This window comes from Orbicella faveolata, unplaced genomic scaffold, assembly GCF_042242905.1.
Source record: "Orbicella faveolata isolate gen_17 unplaced genomic scaffold, um_ofav_v1 contig_3, whole genome shotgun sequence".
NCBI classification, from domain to species: Eukaryota; Metazoa; Cnidaria; class Anthozoa; order Scleractinia; family Merulinidae; genus Orbicella; species Orbicella faveolata.
Window position 1 is genome coordinate 14,369,195 of NW_028301558.1, and position 22,358 is coordinate 14,391,552.

Genomic DNA, 22,358 nt, shown 5'->3' on the forward strand with positions numbered 1-22,358 from the left:
GAAGGTTGGATAGAAAGGAGACTTTTACAACACAGGATACAAATTAAACCACTGCACTGAATTCATCAAATTAGCAGCCGAAGGTAATTTTAATGACATTTATCAGATCACATTAATTTCTTTTTTCAATTACAAAACCTAAACAGAATCAATACAGCAGTCCACTCTACATATTTTCTGGCTTGGGTAGATGGAGAGTGTTATTATGTTACATTAACCAAAAGGATCTGTATAAAAGCAGGGCAAAGACAAGTGCCTATGTTACTTCTTGACTTGAATTAAAGCACAAACATTTTTACTTGAAAATTATCTGATAACAGTGATCACACAAAAGGTAGCAATTCTGCATCTTTATACTGTGTGATAAATATATATAAAACAAACATTTGTGGGGGATTGTACAAGTCATGATTAATCAGGGACACACTACACACACACACACACACACACACACACACACACACACACATATATATATGTCTGAATTTATGAAAACCGTGTCAAATCTGGGGCAAAACTTTCGCACCTGCCTGCTGGCAATAGCCGGCAGGGAGGCCTTTGCGGTGCTTGAAAAGCCAGGGGGGCTTCTGTCAAGGAGGGTGGGGGAAGATAGCCCTGGGACCTGGCTACCCGCTGATACCAAGCGGGGCTGCCAGGAGCTAACCCTAGGGGGGTGGGGTGGGTCACAGAGAGAGGCACTTTCCTCAGTTAAAACTGCTCATTTTCTTTGCAGGACAGCCTTAGCCGGCAATGCCCTGCAGTCTTAGGGGCTGGCAGCCAGCCAGCCAGACACAAGCAAGGTGGGTGAGTAGGCTGTGTGTTGACAGAGTGCCTGTGGTGGTTGATCGAGTGAAAAAGCCTGTGTATTTTCTTGGAAAAGTGTCAGGCTGGTTGTGTTGAAATTAGCACGGTTTTCATAAATCCAGAGTTGTTGTAGTAGTTAACACAAGGTTCATACTTCTTAGAGATGGTAGAATTCCAGTAGTGTTTCAAGAACATGTGGAAGGAGAAAATTTTCAAAGAGTGTACCAGGGCCCTGAAGAAAACATCAAAATTCTAGGAGTTTTCAGGAATTCAAAAGTAGTGCAAACCCTATTAAAATACAACATGATTTGTATCCATTTTCACTTAAATAAATTAGACTGTTTATTGTCTATTATAATAGTACACTTCTGACACTAAGTTTGGCTTACAAAGAAGAAATCCAGAGAACAGTCATCTTCTATGATTCTATGCAAAAAAAATGTTGTTGCAACTGAACTTATAAAAACCAAAGTCAGTCACATTTTTTTCAATGCAGGACATATTTGCTACTTTTGAGGTCAGCTGTAGAATGTCAAGCAGTCACAATACCTTGTCTGTAAATTATTCTAAAAGAAAATATATATATTTTGTAAACTTTAATGAACCACAAATCTTGGGGGAATTTCAACAATGGCAGGGACCCAGTTACTATGAGGTTCTTCTATGCATTGATAGAATTATACAGAAACGGATGGGATCGTAAACAATTTCTCCACAACTGCTGTAGAAAATAATATCTGGTATTTTTCCCAACATTTTTTAGTAAAGATAAGAGCACTGTCATCTTCAGCAATTTTAGTATCAAATTTCTCTTCTCTTGGCCAAGCAACATATGTAATCTTGATGCCAACAGCGACCATGAGAAAAATACAATGAGGATGACTGCATTGAAGACTGGCTTTTCCACGCAGCGCAGAGGCATAAACATGTCATAGACTCTTTCTTTAAAACAAAGTTAGGGAAAATGAACTGCAGAGTAAAATATGATCCAGACTACCTGCAAATAAAATAATTCAAGAGAATTGTTGCTACATAAATTTGATGGAATACAGAATAAGGGATGATCAATGGTAAAATCAGAGACTTGCTGAGATGCCAAAACCCTAGTCTGAAACCCGAAACTAGAACTTGAACAATTTTGGACTTCAAAACATATAAAACACAGAAAAATGAGACCTTGTGACTCATCATAAAGGTTTCTATAATTTAAGACTTCAAAATAGTACAAAAAGTTTTCAAGACCCAGGATTTTCAAGGGAAGGAGGAAACTTAAGGAAGTATGAAAGTAAGGATGGATGGACACACAGATGGAAGGAAGGAAGAAAAGGAGGGACCTACTGATTATAAGGTTCACTTTTTGCTCCCAAAAAGATGGCTCTTTGAAGTTTTTAAGTTTGTGGGAAGTCTGGATTGCTACATTTTCTCACAGATGCTGATGAAAGGACCACTATCTAAAAATTTATTTATGACTTAATGAATTTTTACTTAGTACTCACCAGAAATAAAGCAAATGATGTCATAAAACCTTCTTTAGTCAGTTCCCATGGCCCACCATATTCTTCCTCATCAATCTTTTGAAAGTTTGTGAAGTATATATACAAAACGCCAGCATTTATTAACGCAAATCTAAAAAGACAACGACATTGGTTTACAGTTCATTCCTGGTTCCAGGACTGACAATTTTTGCATCATAGTATTATTTGTTGATTAAAAGGAACAGACAAATTGCTTGATGAGCACGAGTCCCATTATCGGCACTTCATACTGATGACTCTTGCTGTGATTATTGGAACATTAATGACCACTGCTACGCATATCTCTTGAGAAGAATGAGCTTGTTTCATAGTAAATATTTTTTTCAACAATGTGTAAAATGTTCATGGCCCTCTATTCCCAGAAATTGTTTTTAGTAAACGTCTACTGCCCAACAATAATACAAGGTACAAGATATAAGGTTCAATTACACTGAACATTTACAAATGTTAACTATAGCTTTTTTTACAGTAAGGACACTCGAACTGTGAACACTTCACATTTTTTTTTGTACATCTTTTTTTTTACAACTATTAGAATAAAGCTTCTTGGTATAATGTATAATTTTAGCACTATAATGTTAGCACTAAAAAGTATGTACAAAAAAAGTGATTTACTATGACAATGCCACCACTTATGGGCATGCTAGTCAAAACCTTAATAGGGCTGAGGAGATTCCACAGGTCAATTTAGATCATACCATCCTAGTGTACTTAGAACATCTATTGTGTTTTATACTTACAGTCCTATGGCAAGAATTCCTTTCAAAGGCAGTATACCCCAAATAATGCCTAAGAGAATTGCTAAAACTTGTCGAAACCAGTATATTACATCAAGGAACTCATCCTAGTGAGAAAAGAAGTAGCAGAAATGCAACATTTAACAAATAGATTCCATGTAGCCATACGTTATTTTAAAATAATTTTCACAGATTACATCAAAATATGGTAAGAACAAAAAAGTGTTAATACTGCTGTTCTTACCACATTTTGACATTTTCAATGATCAATTACTGAACAGACGCATGACAACGTGGAATCTACTTGTTTACATAATAAAGAAATAAACAAATGTTATTGACATCATCTATGCCCAGTATGTCCTACAAAAGACCTTTGAAGCTTGGGCAGTTTGTTAAATCCTATTATTACAGACCACGAGATGTTCCCTAAAGAATGTTTCTGTTATCCATCTAAATATCATTCATTCAAATACATGTGACTACTTGAAAATTTGAAAGCAAGAATTCCCAAGAGTATCATCACATAGTCTGAAATGGCGCAACACCCCCTCCGCAAGCTAAAAAGGTCCATTGATCATAAGAACCAATCAAAATGCAAGAAAAATTTGATATCTTATATTATATAGGCAAATGTCAGCGCAAGCATGTAACACAAATCTGCCGCCACCATGTCACAAAGAACTTATACGGTGTCTAGCTTGTCCTGGCACGCTTAACAAAGAACTTGGTCATCTTATTACTGAGTACTAAATCAAATGCCAAATGAGCCGTATCGAGCCAGCCTGTGCATGCAAACGTACTGCAAAATTTGACTGCGAGGACTACGGGTGTTTTTTGCACTCCTATTATCCTATTATAATGCTACATTATTAAAATAAGTCAAATAATGGCCAAAGGGATCACTATCCAAGACAGCTTGCAAACAAAATACTTAAGTGATCAATTTTTATCTAGCTTATTTTATAAAGTTCTTAATCTAAAAGTAAACGCACACTTTAGACAAGAACATATACCTTATCTTCCCAATTAGAATTCGTCTTGAAAGCTTTCTTCACTGTCGCAGACACTGATCCGTTTGCTGCAGCGACATCTTTCGGAGATTTCTTTAACTTTTGTACAGACATTCTACGCTAAAAACAGATATATTAAACTAAATTCTCGAACAAGTTCTCGCACATGTATTCTTGAATTTTTTTTTGTGTCGATGAAAAATACCGCTGACCACCACAAGATACCCCACAATGCCCCTTGTTCTTCTCTTCTCGTCCTCTTTCCTTGCGTTGTGGTGAAGTTTTGGTTGTAAGGTCAGTGTTGTGAAACAATCCGTCGATTTCTCTGGCATCTTTTAATTCCGTAGGAATATATTGCGCTACTTTGATGTTTTGATAAATTTTCCGTCGAACCCTCGACTTATTTCATTACAACACTTCACTAGTATAGTTTTTACCTCTCTTTACTTACAGACGATACTTTGTCATTAAATAATCTTCGTTAAACATGGAAAATATTCAAAGATGCTCTTTTTAGTTACACCATTAGCTAAAATTAATATCTCCGTTTTGGAGCATTCAGCATTTTGACTTTCGTGAGCTTTGTCGGTGTTTTTAAATTTATTGTTGTTTTTGGTGTTCCTTCGGTGGTTTGTACATGTGTAATAAACTTAGAGCGAAGTACGGCCAGAATGTTAATGGAAATTTTTTATGTGATAAGTAAGTATTATCGCATTTTATTATATGGCCAGCTCCGTGAGCGGGCAAGATAAATCAAATCCTGCGCTGTGGTTGGCTACCCGAGTGGGCAAGATGGAGCTATCTTGCCCGCTCGAGACTACCCGCCCTGTCCTGCAAGAAAAATTTCCCCGAAAGCCGTATAATAAATCCTTTATTGACCAAGCTTGTTCGATCAAGATGGCTGGATATTGGCCTCGTTCTTTTTTTGCGTTTTTATGGACCTCCAGTCCGTCTCAGCCCATAAACACACAAAAAAAGAACTTGGTCAATATCCAGCCATCTTGACCTCACACTTGGTCAATAACCTGTACGTTTTAGAACTAGAAAGTAATAAGTTTGACAACACTGTCAGGCTTCCTAGAGTCTGCTAGAGACTGAGCCTTGGAATTGCTGGGATAGGTGAACTGCAGAATTTATATCCTTCTACTTATTCACATATCATTGAATGAGAGTGGTTAATAACTTGTATCTCCACATCTCATTTTACTTTATAAGTAAATGAAGTGGACCGTGATTGTTGAGTATTCTGCAATATTCTGCAGTCACTCGAATGGGATATAAAGTTGAAAATCTTATTTATGCCTAAATACAACTCTTGTTTGCTGGCTGGCAATGGTAATTTGACTTTCACCAACATCTTGAACTATGGAGTTCTAATATACTTACTGACCAGCTAATTTTGAATAATCGCAGTCATGAGTAAAATGTGACTATTCTTGTCATGATTATTCTTATGTGCTTTACACTTCCTGATCAAAACCTATATGGTGTATGATTTAAAGTTGCCCTAACTTATAGAATCGCAGTGAAACTGTTGCATGTAAAACTTGCCTCCATTGCCATAATGTTGTGTCAAAAGTTGTGTTGTGTAGCATAAATTCTAACCAAACAATGTAAAATATCATTGATTCATGCTTATTAGTGTGCATCCTTGAGTTGTCATCAAATTATGATGCAAGTGGATAAATTAGAGAGCTCAAAAGAATCAATAAGTGATTGAGGCGCAATCAAGTGCAGCTCTAACTTCTTGACTGAGTTTTCTCTAAACTTTCCAAGTAGTGTGAAATACTATAAGAAGTCCCCTAAGTTTTTGCCTAATCTGTATATAATTATCTATGGCATAGTGATTCTTCATTCTCTGCTATTGTCACCTGTAGGTTTAAAGCCACAGCCATACCACCATGGCTCCCAAACACAACAACATGATACATAATAACCACTTCCACAAGCAGTGGCAGAACTATGTAAGGACATGGTTTGATCAGCCTGGACGTAAGAAGCGTAAGCGTGTTACTCGCATCAAGAGAGCTTTGCAGGTTGCACCCCGCCCAGTTGCCGGTGCCCTTCGACCAATTGTGCGTTGTCCTACTTTTAAATACAACACAAAGATAAGGGCAGGACGAGGCTTCACATTAGAGGAACTGAAGGTGGGTTTTGTTATATGGCTAATCAGTCAAACAAAAGCAATTGCCTTCACTTTTAGAGGACATTGCATTGAGCAGAAATTGTAATATGTATATCTGTTATCGACATTTCGCCACCATGACATTGCTAACCTTAGAAATGTCTGGATTACTTTTCAAATTTGGCTTGGCATTTCCATTTTTTCAATAAAACATGAATTCTACATCAAGCCAGTGGCACATTCAGCCAGATCTTATCTCTGTTTCTGTAGCAAGAAGAGACTAGGTGTATTTCTATTCCTCCCAGGTGGGTTCCAGTTCATTGCTGGCTTACCCCTAGTAATAAATTTGCTGGAACCCATTTATTCACCTGGGTGGAGAGAGGCACTGTGAGAGTAAAGTGTCTTGTCCAAGAACACAACATAATGACCCACACCAGGGCTCCAACCTCAACTGCCTGATCTGGAGACCAGTGGGCTAACCATTAGTCCGCTGTGCCTCCAACCATCTGGGCAATGCCTGACTGTTGTTTGCATTGAATTGCCAAATAAGACAAGATCATAACAGTAACCGCACACTTGCATGATGTTGTCAATGACTGCATCTACCAGCATTCAGTGGGATTAAATTTATCATGAGAAAAAGAAAAAGTGAAAGTTTCTTGTAGCTGCAGCCAAATGATGCCATCATGCCAGGGGAGCATCAGTCTTACCTAAACTATCATTTCTGCAAATGAGTTTAGTTACCTTAGGACTTAGAAAATTGCATATTGAGGTTTTTTCTCTTTTTTTTTTTTCGTTCTAGGCTGCAGGCATCTCACGAAAAGTTGCTCCAACCATCGGTATTTCAGTTGACCACAGGAGAAAGAACAGGTCTGCAGAATCCCTTCAGGCTAATGTTCAAAGACTTAAAGAGTACAAGAGCAAGTTGATTGTCTTCCCAAGGAAGGCAAGCAAGCCCAAACAGGGAGACAGTGAGGTAATTAATGTCAAAAGAAGTGCATGTTGTTCCAGACACAGTAATTGCCACTTCACATACTTTCTGATTACCTCTTTGTCTAGAGTTCAGTACCTTCTTTTGATCTGAACTACAAGCAATTAGAATCTATGCAAGTATGGTTGACACAGTTGGTGTCGATGTTACTGGTTCAAAGCATGTTATCTGCAGTCCTACTCTGCTTTAAGCCTTTGATTTTCATTGGAGCAAAATGCTCCAGAAAGGTGCCAAACTCAGCAAAAATATGAATGTCCAAAAACTTTATCATGTGGCTTTATCACGTGGCTACCGCTGTCATGGCATGTTTTGCTGTCAAGTGCAACTGGAGAAAGTCAAAAGAAGTATAATCTAAATCTATAACTGAAATCAGTCATATTTTAGTTTAATAATGGTGTGATTTTAGCAAATTACAGGTACTCATTCTACCATACATGTAGTAAATGGCTTATAATTTTGAGGATGGAATTTTATTTTACCTAGTTTGAAGTTTCACTTTGATTCCTTGCATATTCTTAACTGTGAAAACCACCAATAAGTAAAATTCCTTTAAGAACTGAATTGTCAAGTAGTTCAGTGGCTAGAACTATTAGTTAGTAGCTCAGTGATTAGAATGCCCGACTGATGTCAGGGATCCAGATTTTTATCTTTGGCCCATGCTTGTGATCAAAATGAACATTTCATCTTTATCACTGAATTCCACTGTTTAGAGGTCACACACAGGAAAGAGTTCACAAACATACTTACCTATAAATGAATTTCTCCCAAATTTCAGCCTGCTGAGCTGGCCAATGCAGTACAACTCCAGGGTGCAGTTATGCCCATCCAACAGTCACGTCTACCCATCAAGGCTCGCAAGATCACTGATGAGGAAAAGAATACTAGTGTATTCCGTAGCATGCGTATTGCACGTGCTAATGCCAGGTTGATTGGCATCCGAGAGAAGAGGGCCAGGGAGAAGGCTGAGCAAGATGCTCTTAAGAAAAAATAATCTGTGAATAAATGTTGAAATTCATTTGTTGCAGATCAGTGTTTTTAATCGGCATTTTGAACTACTGTCCTGATTTGGTTTAGCACCCTCCTAACAACCTAAACCTATCATCCATATACATGGTTTAAAAATAACAGAACTGACATAACAAACCAGTTGATCTTATTCCAAAAGCAATGTTACTCTTCTGATATATTTCCTTTTCAACAAGATTTAATGCCCTTTTCACTTTTAAACCCACTTTCATTGTTATGTGCATAGTGACTATCTCTCGACATGCCATCTTTCGACATGCTATGTAACCTGGCCTATGTCAAAATGTAAGCACAACTGACTTCTTTACAGTCAAATTCAACTTTTAGTCATGAAAGATGGATTTATTTGACATCAAACTAGGCTAGGAGTATCAAGAAAACATTCTGTGAGGGATAAATCGACTGTTTTGAATGTTTACCTCTTTCAAACATTAACTGAGCGGTAGCGGCTCAATTCCACCGGAAGTCACTATTGAGAGCCGATCGACTACACTAAAATCATTTGAATTATCCCATAATCGGAATTCCACAATCTTCATTCATTTGAGGTCAGTAATTATCATATACTTGTCATTTGTTCCGCTAATAACCGGGAAAATTGCTAGTTTCACAGGTAAAGGGTCTTTCAGCCGTTTACATAGCATGTCAAAAGATGGAATGTCGAGAGATGGTCGAAAGATGTCGCCTATGCACGTAACACTGAAAGCGGGTGTAAATATTTGACATTCTTTTTTCTCCTGCCTTGGACTGGCCCACATATAGTATGACCCATCTAGTTACAAGTTGTCACCCTCCAAATGTAGGCTAGGCTAAAATTCCATGAAATATTAACGCCATTTACCATTTACAAATTTTTTGCATTAGTTCCAGAGACATTTAAGTTTGAAAAATGTTTAATGTATTCAAATGAAAAGACATTTGACATCATACACTCTACCCAATATTAGGTAGATTAGGCCTTAAAAGATTACTAGCTTAGGCCATCCACACTCGTAGAAAACCTTGGTCTCATGAGAGCAGAAAAGGCAAAAATTTGTAACTTCTTTTGTTCAAATTACGTCTGTTTTTTGCTAAAATGGAGAAAATCAGTAAAGGAAGTGTTCTATGAAAAGAAAAGAGGAGGTCACCAACCATTTAGGAGAGTAAACCTGCCCTCCCCCAGTGCCAAGCCCTACACTTGCTTATATTTCTTCCTTGGCTTGTGCCTGATGTGACATGCATGACATTGCCTCATCAATTATGTGCATGGTAGTGAAAGATGCGCAGTTACAATGGGTGTGAATGTCTTTAAAAGGGGGGACATCTCCAAAATGGCCAATTTTTTTCATGTCTGTCTGACAGACAGACAACCTTAAGTCTTTTTTGAAGCATGATAAAATCTAAATCTCTCTTATTTGTAGCCACCTTGTTTACTATTGATTTATCATTAGAGAGGAATCCTGATTTCTCAATGCTCAATTTTTTTAACCTCCCAATAACTCAAACCAAACCTTGTTCCCTCTCCCTACAGTCAAAAACTGTAATTTTAGCCCCAATTTCTCAAACTATCTGATTTTTTGAACCAATTTTTGTTTCTCTTGGAGGTTCAGAAAATCAGGATTCCACTGTACTTCTTAAATGCAGGGTTCATACGGGTCCTGGAAAACCTGGAAAGTCCTGGAATTTTACTGTGGCATTTTCCAGGACTGGGAAGTCCTGGAAAAGGACTACTGGTCCTGGAAAGTGCTGGAAATCTGTTAAACGCAAGTAAAAAATATGAAATGTATGGCACACAACAAGGAGAATTAAAATTGAGATCTTGGGAGTGAAAGGGTTAATGTAAATTTTAGAGTCCTGGAAAAATCAATCTGAGTCCTGGAAAAGTCCTGGAAATTTGTTTTTGAAAAAGGGTATGAACCCTGTAAATGTTATTCTACTTTCAGGAACTATTATTTTGAGGGTTCCTTCAATGTAAAAGCGATCAGAAAATGACTAGCAATGCCTTGCAGGCATAAACAGGAAAGGGGTAACAGATGAAAAAGATGTAAGGGAGCCCCCCCTCTTTTCATCCCAGCTCTCCTTCCCCCCTCTGCTGTCTAATACCTGCTATGCATATACAGGTTAAAAAACGACTTCAACTATTGTGTCATTGCTCCTTTAATTTCTATGCATGCATCAGAAATATAAATTCAAGTAAAGAGCTGTTTACAATACTTGATGCTAATTCAGAGAACAATGATGGTCATTGCTGTCAAAACCTAAAAAAGTAATCTAGAACTCATTCCCAGACCCTGGCCTTCATGACAACGTCTCCTGTTTCCCTATATTACAACAGTAGACATATTATACACAGTGAAAGACTTTTCAGTGAATATAAATAATTTAAGTTTCTTGGAGACTTTAGTTCGGCTGTTATGCTTCTGCTGTTCCAAACTAAAGTTATGACAAGTTGCACAACTGCAGTGCAGACATTGTACTGTGGTATTATTTAGACACCAGTGAGAGTATCTTTCTAAATTGTTAAGCAAATCTTTAGTCACTTAGCCATCACTTGGTCTATTGTCCACTTGAAATTTTGAAAAGCAAAATGGAGGTCTGTGAGTGTCTTTCTAAAAGCTCTAGGATATATGGAACTCCATGGAGGTGATGGAAGAATGCATGATTAAAATTACTATTAACATGCAAGAGTGATTGAAATAATTATGAAAACAAATTTGGTGATCAAATGATAAAAATAATTGTTTCAGTTAATTATTGAAATTCAGTTGTCGCAAAATGTTGTTATATGTCAGTGTCTCGCAGATCATTTGCCCCAGTCGATTTGCTCACCACTGACAAATCACAATATTTCGCTGAACCTCAACCAATAATATCATTAAAATAATTATATAATTTTTTTTTATTGTAGTTGAGTTCGGCACAGCAGAAGCACAATATCTGAACCGGAACTTATATCCTTTATGAGTCTTAAATAGAAAGTTCAATCTTTCTTGGGTTTTGTACTTGGATCAACTTCCTCATCAATATCTTTCAGTTCTTTTTCTTCGAATTCACCCTCATCCATAACCCCAACTCCTTCATCTTCCATGTCATCCAGATCTTCCTCCTCAGGACCAGGGTCAGCAATACACAGCATATAAATGATAAATGTAAATACTAGCAGGGGAAAACCAAACATGAGCAAAGCAGCAATGGGCTGAGTGGTCCAGATATCCTGTGTATTGAAAAAAAAAGAAGAAAAAATGGTCATCAACAGCCATCAGAAAGCAGATCCTGTTGGTCTCCCCTTAGGCCGCCCCTTATTGGATCTCTCCTGTGATCAAGACCATTCCTAAAAGCTATATAAACTGTATAGATGTAGTTCTAGACAATATCCATACCTCCCCCACAGAAGGAATTCTTTTCAAAATCCCCCCCCCCCCCCCCAACCCCTCTGGAAATTCTAATTAAGCTTCATGCATTTCGTTTTGGTCTTAGAGAATCGCCCATCCCCAGGAAATTCCAATCCCTTCCGTGGGAGAGTATGGATATTTTCTGGAACTGCACAAATTGTTTACACAAGGAAGTATTTAGCTCCATTGTGAGGTCCACATGTTTCTTTTTACAATAGCGTCAAGCTTTTATTTTGCTTAGTGATGGTGAACATAACTGGCAGGGGTTGCATAAAAGAACAATAACTGGATTCATGTATGATTAATAGAGAACAACTTTTAAGTTCTGTAAGTCACAAATGTCCTTGATGTTTACACAGTCTATAATGTAAGTTATGTGAACAAAACAGACAAACCTTGTCAAATGAAAAAATAGACTTACATAAATTGATCTCAGAAGTTCCCATATTCCCTGCAACAAAAAAAGAGCCAGAGATAATAATATTTATCAATATTGTTAATAAAAAATAAAACACTGAGGTAGGTAAACATTTCAATATTTTTGCAATTATCCAAACCACAGCTTACCCTGTAAAACCTTTGGAAATATGAGTCTCCCCCATATCCCTAAAAATTAAAAAAATAATATTCAATTGATGAGAAGAATTTATTATTAACTATGTTTCTTTCTTTTTTTTATTTCTACACAAAGAACACTACAATGCAATATTTACATTACCTATATTGAGATAATCAAACAAAATACACTACTTACATTGCATTACATGACTAAATACCTTAAGATACTTACACTACTTTACAATGCAATATTTACACTACTTGCATTGCTATAGCTACACCACTACACCACAAATTTCTTTTTTTAACACACACTTGCATGCTCACAAAATACATGTACATGTACATTTAATTACTCTTCGCGGTCCCACACTTTGTCTCTAAATGACAAAAAAATAACTCTTTGAATTCATGTTTTTTTCTTTCCACCACCTGGCCACAAATCACTGAACCTACCTTTGCGCGACCCTCCAACACATCCTGAAGAAAAGATGCAAGTTGTTGCTCTGTAAGCTCATCTTTAATCTCTGAATACTGCTTCAAGTAATACACATGATCTGTAGTGTTGTATGCCATCAGAAATGGTGCTGTCAGTGAGCTGAAAGTTCAAAGAGTTGACATTGTTAATCGCTAATTCATTTGTTTCTCTGTTAAACAATGAAGCTGAACTTACACTGTGAAATGAGTGAATGTGTGATGATTTTGATCAACAGACATCTGCTTTGTTAGAAATTAACATTAAATTTCGCCACAAAAAATGGGGTGCCCCAAAAGAATCCACACCCTGCTTCTTGGTTTGAAACCCCCAATCCCAACAAAAGTGTGGCTTTTGACAAAACACCCTTGATTGCTTGTTGTTTAGTTTCCACATGAAGGTGAGTTGTTTCACATTCTTTTTCAAATGTATCAATTCCAGCCATTTTTCTGAATCAGATGGATTTATTTCAAGGAAAAGTTAAACAAAATCAACTGGCAAGCTGATGTCTAAGTTCATTTTGTGTAGAATGTGGTGCTTTAAAAATTCTCTCTCTTACTGCCTAATTTGTGAACAAACTGTGGCTTACATTTCTATCGTCATGATTCCTTTTTTACATGTAAACACAATACTTTATGCAATCATTTTTTAACTATTGGAGGCAGCTTTTCAACCATTTATTTGGTATTTTAGAAGATTTTATTTATTTTAAGTTTCCTGTTGAGTCTTGATAATTCTTACTTTGATGTCATAACTGTTTTGATCAAAACATTAAAGGAGCTCAGTCACAGTATTTTGAGTTGTTTTGGTCACGTACAAAATTACCTTTAAATGGTAGGAAACCTGAAAATAACAGTTTAATAAGATACAAAAACAACAAAGACATAATGATAAACCATAAAGGAACAAGGATGGCTGAGGATGGAGAAGATTAACACAGTTTACAAACGACGAATTTGGAAAATCAAGGCTAAACTTTTCAATGTGCACAAACCGTGACTGAGCTTCTTTACACTGCTCTTAAATTACCTCATCATTATATTTGTTGCTATGGTATCTCCCAGCATCCACCCAAACTGGAAGAACCTAAAAAGGAAAAGGGTTTTGAAATGTTTACTACAAAATCCATGTTAGCAACACAATGCTAACATTTCTAAATAGATGTTTTCAAAGCAATACCATGCATATGTTTTAAAATAGAAAAATTGCAAAGTTATACTGCAGCAGCAGAACTTTGAACTTACTTGTGAAATCTTTCCCTTTCATTTAAAAAAAACACTTAGAATACATTACTAAATAGCTGTTTACAATGCAATACAGTGATTCAAATACTTAGATAAATTGTAAAGTTTCACAGCAGTAGCAGAACTTTTGTACTTACCTATGAAATCTGTCCCTTTCATTTACAGCCACACTTTTAACAACTTTGCTAACTCTTTCAAAAAAGAATTTAAAAGCAACAATTATTTTAGTCAAACTAATTGCTAGTAACTATATCTGACTCCTGCTGTTTAAGCATTAAGTCAAGCATTTGCATAGTTTATTGGTTCAATAAAACAGCCATGATGTTGGAAGAACACAACCAGAGATTATAAAATTAATGATGATCTGAAGGTCAGTGATTTACAAGCTTTTAAACTGAAGGTCTTGGAAATGTACTGGGTATACTTCCAGACAGGAGGCCAGCAAAGCATGCTTAGAAATGGATTGAAATGGTGCCGTGGCTTAGAGAGAGACCTAGACAAGATAGGCATCTCTTGAGGCCAGGCCGAGAAGAGGGTTAACAACTGAATAAAAATTGTTGACTTGACAAACCACAGTGGATGCCCAACAACGCTCTTAGGATGAAGGAGCTCAAGTTAATCAAGTTGAATGAGTTGTTAGGCTCCTGGATCTCTCTCCACCATAGAGGTTCGAAACATTCATTATAGAAAGCCACTATGTGACGTAACGTAATCCTACACCTACACTCATTCAGTGGATTTTCCCCTACTGAAAAAGACCCTTTGAGCCTCTGCAGAGGTGAGAGCTCCTGGAAAACTTATGAGAAGTTAAAAAAAGTGGTTGAATGAAGGGTAGAAAAACATCCCAAGAAACTTGCATTAAAAATTTTAGTAAGAATAATCATTATTACCTTTCATTGATTTTCTTTTTGCTTTTTTCTTCAGCAAATATGACAAGTAACATTACTTTACCTAAGATGCAAAGAAATTGCCAAGTAACTGTTACTGTCGTGAACACATGCAGACTTAATGGCCAAGCGGGAATTTTATTTACCATGATTGGCCTGTGAAAACAACTTTTATTTAATATATATTGAGCTCTCTCATCCTTGTGTACTAGATCTACATGTATGTCACAGATCACATTTTAGCTTTCATAATCACATAGTACCACCAGGTTATTCCATTACTATCACTTTCTTATGATGCAGATAGAAGACACCTACTTTATTATGACCAAGTTTGACATACTCACCAGTTTCAGTGATATCATGAAAATTGGATCTGGTGACATGAACAAATGCTTCAAATCTTTCACTATTTACCCACTCAGATACATTCTGTTCACCAACATCCTCTTGAACTACAAACAAAATAGTACATCAAAAAAACAAAGGCCGCGTTTAGTCCAAAGCTACCTGGCGAGGACGGGGGTACTCCCTAAAATAAGCTATAAACAGTGATGGATGGTCTGAAGTAGAGTAAGTAAACTTTATTTAGGCAGGGGAGCCCATTAAGCTCTAAGGCTGGTCTCCATAGGGGCCCTGTATCTAAAAGTTATCAAACACCTGTATCTAATAGAGGACAGATTTTGAACATTTTGTCTGTTTTGTGCTCTGGTCTGAAATTGAGAACAGTGTGTCTCATTCGGAGGAAAATAAACTCTTTCACCATCAGGGAAAGAAACATTTAGAGTATTTGAAACCTTTCTCAAAATTTGTGATTACTCAAATGGAAGACATTCCTGGTAAGCTGAGATCATGTATTAAAAGATGTACTAATTTTGGGTGCCTGAAAGATGGTATCAGTACTTGGGTCAGGTCTGAAAATATACTGGGTTCAAAAATCACATATTTGGGCTGAAATTGATAGGATGAGGGTTTCAAAGAATCAGGCTGCAAACCTGTGGGCTTGCCCCAAAAAACTTGAATTCCAGCTTGCCCTTGAGACAAGTAGCTCTCAAATTTTGCTTGCCATGAGCAAGTCTTTTGTATCCAGGTTTTGTATCCAAACCTGTGGGCTTGCAACAAAAAAACTTGAATTCCAGCTTGCCCTTGGGACAAGTAGCTCTCAAATTTTGCTTGCCCTGAGCAAGTTTTGGTTCGCTCTTTTAAAGATTTAATTGGCAGATGACTTGTCTGATCCCCTGGCCATTGGGCAAGTGGGAATAAAAAGTTATTTGCATGGAAGGAAAATCTACTTATCCCGGACAGCCAGATGGAATTTTTTCAAGCCTGCAAACACCACCAAATGTTCTTGGGTATACTCCTGAGTAGAGGTACTGACACAGTGTGAAAGTAATAAATTAATAGATTAAAGTGTCTTGCCAACACAAGTGTGTTTCAAGCTATTTCAGTGCAATATACACACACAGTTAATAGAACTTTAATAGAGTTACAGTTAACAGTTAATTGAGTACAGTTAATAGTTATCACAGCTTGTATCCAAATAATATAACATTACATTTATCATGCGATCAAACAACTACTCTGAAGGCAAGTGAGCCCATTAATAAAAAAATGCAAAATACAGATCAACCCTGCATACCTTGAAATGCAACAATGGAATCATCTTTTGAAACTACAATGGTTGGCATTTCTACATGAACATTCTAAAAGAAAGAATAACAATCAAAGCTACAAAGTAAGCTTGCTAAGATCATAAAATTTTAGTCAACCTAAAAAGTAACACACCCATACTGCACCCCCGCCCCCTCCCCCCTTTGCTAGCTCACACTTCCTCTTTTCAGTCTGTACTCTTTTTTACAATATAGATGAAGTGTCTTTTTAATTAGTCAATAAAAACTTTACCTTATTCCTAAAGGCGTATTCCTGAAACTGGGAAAGGACTCATAAAAAGGAACACTGATAATAGTGGATCGCAATGGTTAATAACTACATGTAAGGTGTTTGATTAAACTATAGCCCGATCATTACAACACAAACATTTTGCCTTAATACTACCTCACCTCAGGTAAAGTATCCTGATCAATTTGATAAAAGTAGCTTTGAATGACCCTATCTTCTGCAACTTTCAAGTAAATATCCTGAAAAAGTTATTAATAAATTATATCAGAAACTTTGCAAGCTCTTCTTCGTGAAGTAAACTCACCCAAAACTAAGCCCCCCTTGAGAATGTAGGTCTTCCAAATCTCAGAGATGCACATCTAAATACTTCTGAAACCCTCTCTTATAATAATATTGCGTGCTACTGTTTGTGAATAATCGTAGGCAGATAATCACAGTCAGAGTATTAAAAGTAATAGATTTATACCTACATATTACATTTCCAATCAATATTTACCTTGAGCCTCGCAGATAGTTGTGGATTCTCATTACTTGTTACCAGAAAAAAGCACACACTTTTTTCTTTCCTAACTCTTTCCACTTGCGCAACATTCTGAAGCTCAGTTACTGCTGGTCTGAAACAGAAAATGAAATATTAAAAAATAGAAATTGGTGAAATCTTTCAAGGATCTTCAATCCTTGTCGAATCTTAATTGAGTATCTTAATCAAGATTCTCAAAGATCGTTGAGGTTCTTGGGATCCTTAGTGACTTGTAAAAATCCTTACAAGGATCTTCAGAGATCTTGACCAAGGCAAGATCTTTAAGGATCTTCAAATTTCTTGCCCATGCCAAAGAACTTGCCAAGATCTTTGAAGATCTCAGAGGATTGTTGCAAAGATCTCTTAGATCTTTGAAAGATTGTTATCTCTAACTTGGATCCTCAGAGGATCTTAAAAGATCTTCAAACATCCTTTTGGTTTTCACCAGGGTTGCCCATTTACAAGGCATGGAACCTGACATATTACAATCAATAATATTGCAATCACAAGGGTGAGTGAGTTTCAAAAAAACTTCAAAGGCTAAGATTAATTAAATAATATAGAATAATGTTCAGGTGGCACCATTGAAGTGTTTCCAACTCATCCCTTGTGAACACTTTTCTTAAGTTTATAGTCAATATCGACAAGACAGTGTTAAGTTACTGTACCTGTTAGGATGCACACGTACCTGTTGGCTTTCTCTGCAAACTGGATAATATCCTGAACTGTACGTTCCCCTTCAAATGTTATTACACGCTTTCCTTTAATACTGTAATCATAACAAAAAGAAGTCATCATGTGCAACTGATCATGACTGGAATTAAGTAAAAAGTATATTTATTATTTGTTAATTCACGTACAATTTAATTGAAGGAAATCCTCTGACACCAAACTCTCTTGATATCCCTGACAATGAAAAGCAAAAATCAAGAGTTCAGCCATGGAATGATAAAGTTCAGGTTGGCAACGTGGTACATGTAGCTAATGAGCAGGCTAGCCACTATCAGCTAAGCATCACTGGATAGCATTTGGTCTGGCTCTCCAGTGACCTTGCAACAGAAACTGTCCTCATGGCTTTGCAAGTTTACCTTATTATTTCCTGACAAACAGACAAGTACTAATAGAGTGATTGATTGTAAATTTCTCGGATAATGTGTACTTAAGGTATCTGTCAACCGAGTATCAGTTGATACTGTCGGCGGATATGTCGACCGACAGTTGGCCGACATATCAACCAACATTGACCGACACACATGTTGGCCGACACTTGGCCGATACTTCACCGCGACTCGGCCAACACTTGGCTGATACTTTACCGACACTTGGCCAACACTATGCTCATTTGGTTGGCTCTTGTTACTGAGTTCTATCTTCTCTACTCAAATATTAAGTAATTGCTTTTATATATGACCCTTGTCACTTTCGGAAGTAGCAATCTCTGGGGCTTGTTGCTTATGGAGGTTTGTTATTTTACAGGAGCAAAAAATGATACAAAAAGTTGCATTAGATATGTATTCGAAATGACGGCAGTTTGAGCTGCATCCTTGTTCTATCAACATGTGAGCATAAGCGATAGAGACTATTACAGCAAAACAACGGTTAACAATGTACCAATACACCACTGACAGTCGACCAATACACCAGCGGCTGTCGATCGCAACATATTGGCCGAGGTGTCCACCGAGTGTCGACTGACATACCGACGGATAGTGTCGACCGATGGTCTATTAACTTAAACAACATGTCGACTGACACCCGGTCGACTCTCAGTCGATATATCGGCCGAGCATCAGCTGGTATGTCGGCTGACTGTCGGTCAACATCTTGGCCGATAGTATCGACCGATACTTGGTCGACAGATGCCTTAAGTACACAAGATCTGCCCATACCTGAGAACCTAGTAGCATCTAATTTTGCAACTACAATAGAGGATCCATGAAGAGTTCTTCCTACTTCTGCCCATATAGGCTCTAGTTTCTTGCAGTAACCGCACCAGGGTGCATAGAACTGATAGAAAGAAAAAACCAGCTACAGTATTAACAGTATTAAAGTCACCTGGAAATCAGAGAAATGGTTTGATCACTAAAAAGATGATAAAGAAGTTAAGTACATGATGTTTACAGCAAATGACAAATGGCACAATAACCTCTGATTTTGTGTTCTTTTCTTCTAATCCTTAAATACAGCACACACAAATAGAAACACGTCCCCTAATATGCACCTAAATGAAAATATTTTTGCTCTACTGTGCAAACAACTGAAGACAGACGACATTTAAGTTTAATTAATATTTTTTCTGTTTGCTGTTTGCCGCAAACATCATGCTTAGCATCTCTGATAATTCAGTGATGATTCTCAGAGATGGTTAATTAACAATCAGGGGGTTTCATCAATACAGTTTTCAGCAGGAGGGCAATAACATTTAAATTTGAAAATGTTCAAATTTAACCAAGGTCTTTATAAGAAAATGTTTCCTAGACATGCTCAAACAGGCAAAAAAAAAAACATGCTTGCATTTGATCAATTCAACCGTTGAATAAACATAATGTGCAAGCTCACAAAAAACCAGTAAAATACCCAACCTCTACTAGCCAACTTCCATCTTTCTTTAAATCTGCAAAGCTGAAACCAAGATAAGAAGTTGAGCTTGTAAAATCCTCCAAAATGGAAGAAACATACAGGTCTGTGACTTTGCCCAACCAGAACTTGTGGGACAGTGTATCATACACATGGGGACAGTATCACTAAATATCTAACAGATCTATGATATGCATAGGGCTCCGATCCTGACATCATTGATCAGTTTCTATTTATTTTTGTATATTCAGTAATGGTAAGTTAAGTTCTATGAGATGTGCCTGCAGGAAATCATGGTAGTTGTATCAATCAAAACAAATATCGCTTCCAAGATGATGAATACAACTACCATGAATTTCCGCAGGTGCATCGCATGGAGGGAATTGGCCGTTATCGATCGGAAAACTTACTAGACCAGGTTAATAATTTTATGACTTTTTATAGACAGTAACAACGAATGAGACCGAATTAGCTCATTATATGGTTAGCACATCTCCAGTTTGCTTGTGGTTAGTTTAACTTGGGTTTGCTTATGGTTCTAAAGCTTTTATTTTGTGGTTTGGGTGACATTGTATTAAATATATTTAGGGTTGCAGAATGTATAGTTAAAAAATTGACCTCTTGCAGCTGGTGTTCCAATGGTGTAGTGGCAGGGGTTAGTGAACGGCAGGAGTAATTTGCAGAATGCCAAACAACGAATGCCACATGCCTAACGCACTGTTTGCTTGCAGTTAGTTTCACTTATATTTGCTTGCGGTTAGCTTTTATTTGTTGGACAGGGCCATATGCAATATAATGCTGTCCTTAACAAACAAAAACTTACCACAAGCAAACATGAGTGAAACTACAGCAAACAGTGCATTTGGCGTTCAGTGTTCGACATTCTGCAAAATACCCCTGCCAGTTAGTTAATGCATCCTGAATCAAATTTCTCAGGTTCAATTCCCAGTGGCCGCATGTTAAAATTTCTTTCTTCTTCTTTATTTGAATTAAAAAAAAATAAGTGTTGGGTAAACTTCAAGTAAAAAAACAAAGGTTGGGCTCATTGATATTTAAGGCCTTCCTTATCGATCTAGTATTAATCTGGTAAACCTTACTTGTTTCCTTTTGATAATTTTATACTCTATACATTATTACCAAATAAAAAAACATAAATATCAAAAGGCTTACAAAGGCAGAGAGGACTGTATTAAAGTCACGTATCTTTCACGATTTGGCATGAACAGTTGTGCCTAAGCTTATAGGTAAAATACTGGATAAAATTTTGCCAATAAGAATAATCAGAACTCAAAAAGACCAGAACGTAATGATTTTCTGAATGGCATCAAAGGGAAACAAGAGCGTTTTTCTTCACCTTCCACTTTACAAATCAGCTAGAATATTTAAAAATGGTTTTCAATAAGATCTAAAAAACTAAGGCTTATATACCAAAAAAACCCAACAGTTTTCAGCAGTTTTGCACATCACGCTCACCTGCCATCCAGCTCCCTTACAAAAGCGCTGCACCCACACACCAAAAGAACTGAGAAAGGTAAAGTATATCTGAGCATCCCACTCACTGCATGTATTCCAAAACTACTAAATATCAGAGAAGTGTTACTTACCAAAAGCAGGGATGGAAAACCAGAATCTACGCTGGAAAAGTTCCGAACCGCTTCTGTTGGTCGCCATCTTGACAGCTGGCTTTTGAACTGAACTCAGTCTTCCCACGGTTGTCAGGGACCGTCGCTGATCCGCCGCCTGGTATCCAGACAGTGTACAGTTCACACTTGGTACATGGTACTGCTGGGAACTAATGTGAACACACTTGCTACTCAAAGTACTCAAACCGAATTGTTATTGGGTACTTCGAGTACTGAGTGTGAACGCAACATCACTGGCTCGAGATTTCTGTCATACCCGTGATGAATCACGAGGGCGCAGCGCGCAGCCCGAGTCTACCACAGAGAATATCGAGAGCGAATAATCCAGGAATAATCAAATAAAATTGTTTTAGTATTTATTACATCCAGTTCGAAATCAGTGATTGGCTCTCTCTAAATAAATCGCTCTTTTTTTTGCTCAAAATCGCATCTTTTCCCCTGCCAATAGGAATTTAAAGTAGCCAATCAAATAAATTGCGGGAAAGCCAGTGCGATCTACTCACGAATCGCACTGTTTTTTACTCCAAATTGCACCTTTTTCTGTTTTGCGTACAAAATGAGATGTAAAAAGTTTTCGGTTCTTCATTTTTAACAAAACTGGCTACCGGATCAATAAATTATTGGAACCGGACCAAATTCTTGTATTCAGGCGATAAATAGTGCGATTACAAAATACATGAAGGAGCAATTGGACTTCGTACCGTGCAATTTTGGTCTGAAATCATACTTGCGATTTCAAATCGAACTTGCACACAAACTCGTCCCCGGGTCTCGCCCTCTAGGCCCCTGGAACAAGCGAGAGAGGAAACACTCTCCTCTCTCGCTAACTCTAGGGGCGGGAAGATGAGAGACCCTGGAAACGAAGTTGACTTGCACACTGCTACTAGGTGACCACTATCTATTGAACGGAATAGATAGTGAGTAACTTAGCCAATACTGAAGAGATAGAACGT

At 37.3% G+C, this 22,358-nt stretch overlaps 3 protein-coding genes across 3 annotated transcripts; 1 reads left to right on the forward strand and 2 right to left on the reverse strand.

Annotated features, from left to right (window-relative positions):
- Nucleotides 1-70: 70 nt before the first annotated feature.
- On the reverse strand, nucleotides 71-4,300 carry LOC110048158 (GEL complex subunit OPTI-like). Its single transcript, XM_089298534.1, has 4 exons — nucleotides 4,093-4,300; nucleotides 3,080-3,183; nucleotides 2,301-2,430; nucleotides 71-1,801 (listed from the first exon to the last, which is right to left on the reverse strand). The coding sequence occupies exons 1-4, from the start codon at nucleotides 4,201-4,203 to the stop codon at nucleotides 1,760-1,762; spliced, it is 387 nt and encodes a 128-aa protein (XP_089154660.1). The 5' UTR covers nucleotides 4,204-4,300; the 3' UTR covers nucleotides 71-1,759.
- Nucleotides 4,301-4,321: 21 nt separating this feature from the next.
- LOC110048135 (large ribosomal subunit protein eL13-like) lies at nucleotides 4,322-8,229 on the forward strand. Its single transcript, XM_020753921.2, has 4 exons — nucleotides 4,322-4,383; nucleotides 5,967-6,236; nucleotides 7,017-7,190; nucleotides 7,981-8,229. The coding sequence occupies exons 2-4, from the start codon at nucleotides 5,991-5,993 to the stop codon at nucleotides 8,194-8,196; spliced, it is 636 nt and encodes a 211-aa protein (XP_020609580.2). The 5' UTR covers nucleotides 4,322-4,383; nucleotides 5,967-5,990; the 3' UTR covers nucleotides 8,197-8,229.
- A 2,122-nt stretch (nucleotides 8,230-10,351) lies between these two features.
- On the reverse strand, nucleotides 10,352-21,475 carry LOC110048156 (protein disulfide-isomerase TMX3-like). The gene is made up of 17 exons (XM_089298532.1): nucleotides 21,367-21,475; nucleotides 21,236-21,284; nucleotides 19,768-19,807; nucleotides 19,075-19,192; nucleotides 18,046-18,091; nucleotides 17,874-17,954; nucleotides 17,162-17,279; nucleotides 16,827-16,904; nucleotides 16,406-16,469; nucleotides 15,114-15,221; nucleotides 14,770-14,830; nucleotides 14,017-14,070; nucleotides 13,665-13,721; nucleotides 12,617-12,758; nucleotides 12,170-12,208; nucleotides 12,024-12,053; nucleotides 10,352-11,424 (listed from the first exon to the last, which is right to left on the reverse strand). The coding sequence occupies exons 1-17, from the start codon at nucleotides 21,431-21,433 to the stop codon at nucleotides 11,191-11,193; spliced, it is 1,386 nt and encodes a 461-aa protein (XP_089154658.1). The 5' UTR covers nucleotides 21,434-21,475; the 3' UTR covers nucleotides 10,352-11,190.
- Between the last annotated feature and the right edge of the window lie 883 nt (nucleotides 21,476-22,358).

Bases quoted from the DNA above. Each gene is read 5' to 3' on its own strand.
- LOC110048158 (XM_089298534.1), bottom strand. From the start codon at position 4,203: ATGTCTGTACAAAAGTTAAAGAAATCTCCGAAAGATGTCGCTGCAGCA. The intron at 3,184-4,092 runs GTATATGTTCTT...TTTTCTCACTAG, and splicing joins ATTCTAATTGGGAAGATAAG to GATGAGTTCCTTGATGTAAT. The intron at 1,802-2,300 runs GTGAGTACTAAG...TTTTATTTGCAG, and splicing joins CATCATTTGCTTTATTTCTG to GTAGTCTGGATCATATTTTA.
- LOC110048135 (XM_020753921.2), top strand. From the start codon at position 5,991: ATGGCTCCCAAACACAACAACATGATACATAATAACCACTTCCACAAG. The intron at 6,237-7,016 runs GTGGGTTTTGTT...TTTTCGTTCTAG, and splicing joins TCACATTAGAGGAACTGAAG to GCTGCAGGCATCTCACGAAA. The intron at 7,191-7,980 runs GTAATTAATGTC...CCCAAATTTCAG, and splicing joins CCAAACAGGGAGACAGTGAG to CCTGCTGAGCTGGCCAATGC.
- LOC110048156 (XM_089298532.1), bottom strand. From the start codon at position 21,433: ATGGCGACCAACAGAAGCGGTTCGGAACTTTTCCAGCGTAGATTCTGG. The intron at 19,808-21,235 runs GTGAGCGTGATG...TCTTGGTTTCAG, and splicing joins GTAAGGGAGCTGGATGGCAG to CTTTGCAGATTTAAAGAAAG. The intron at 14,071-14,769 runs GTAATAATGATT...CTTTTTTGAAAG, and splicing joins AAAAAGAAAATCAATGAAAG to AGTTAGCAAAGTTGTTAAAA.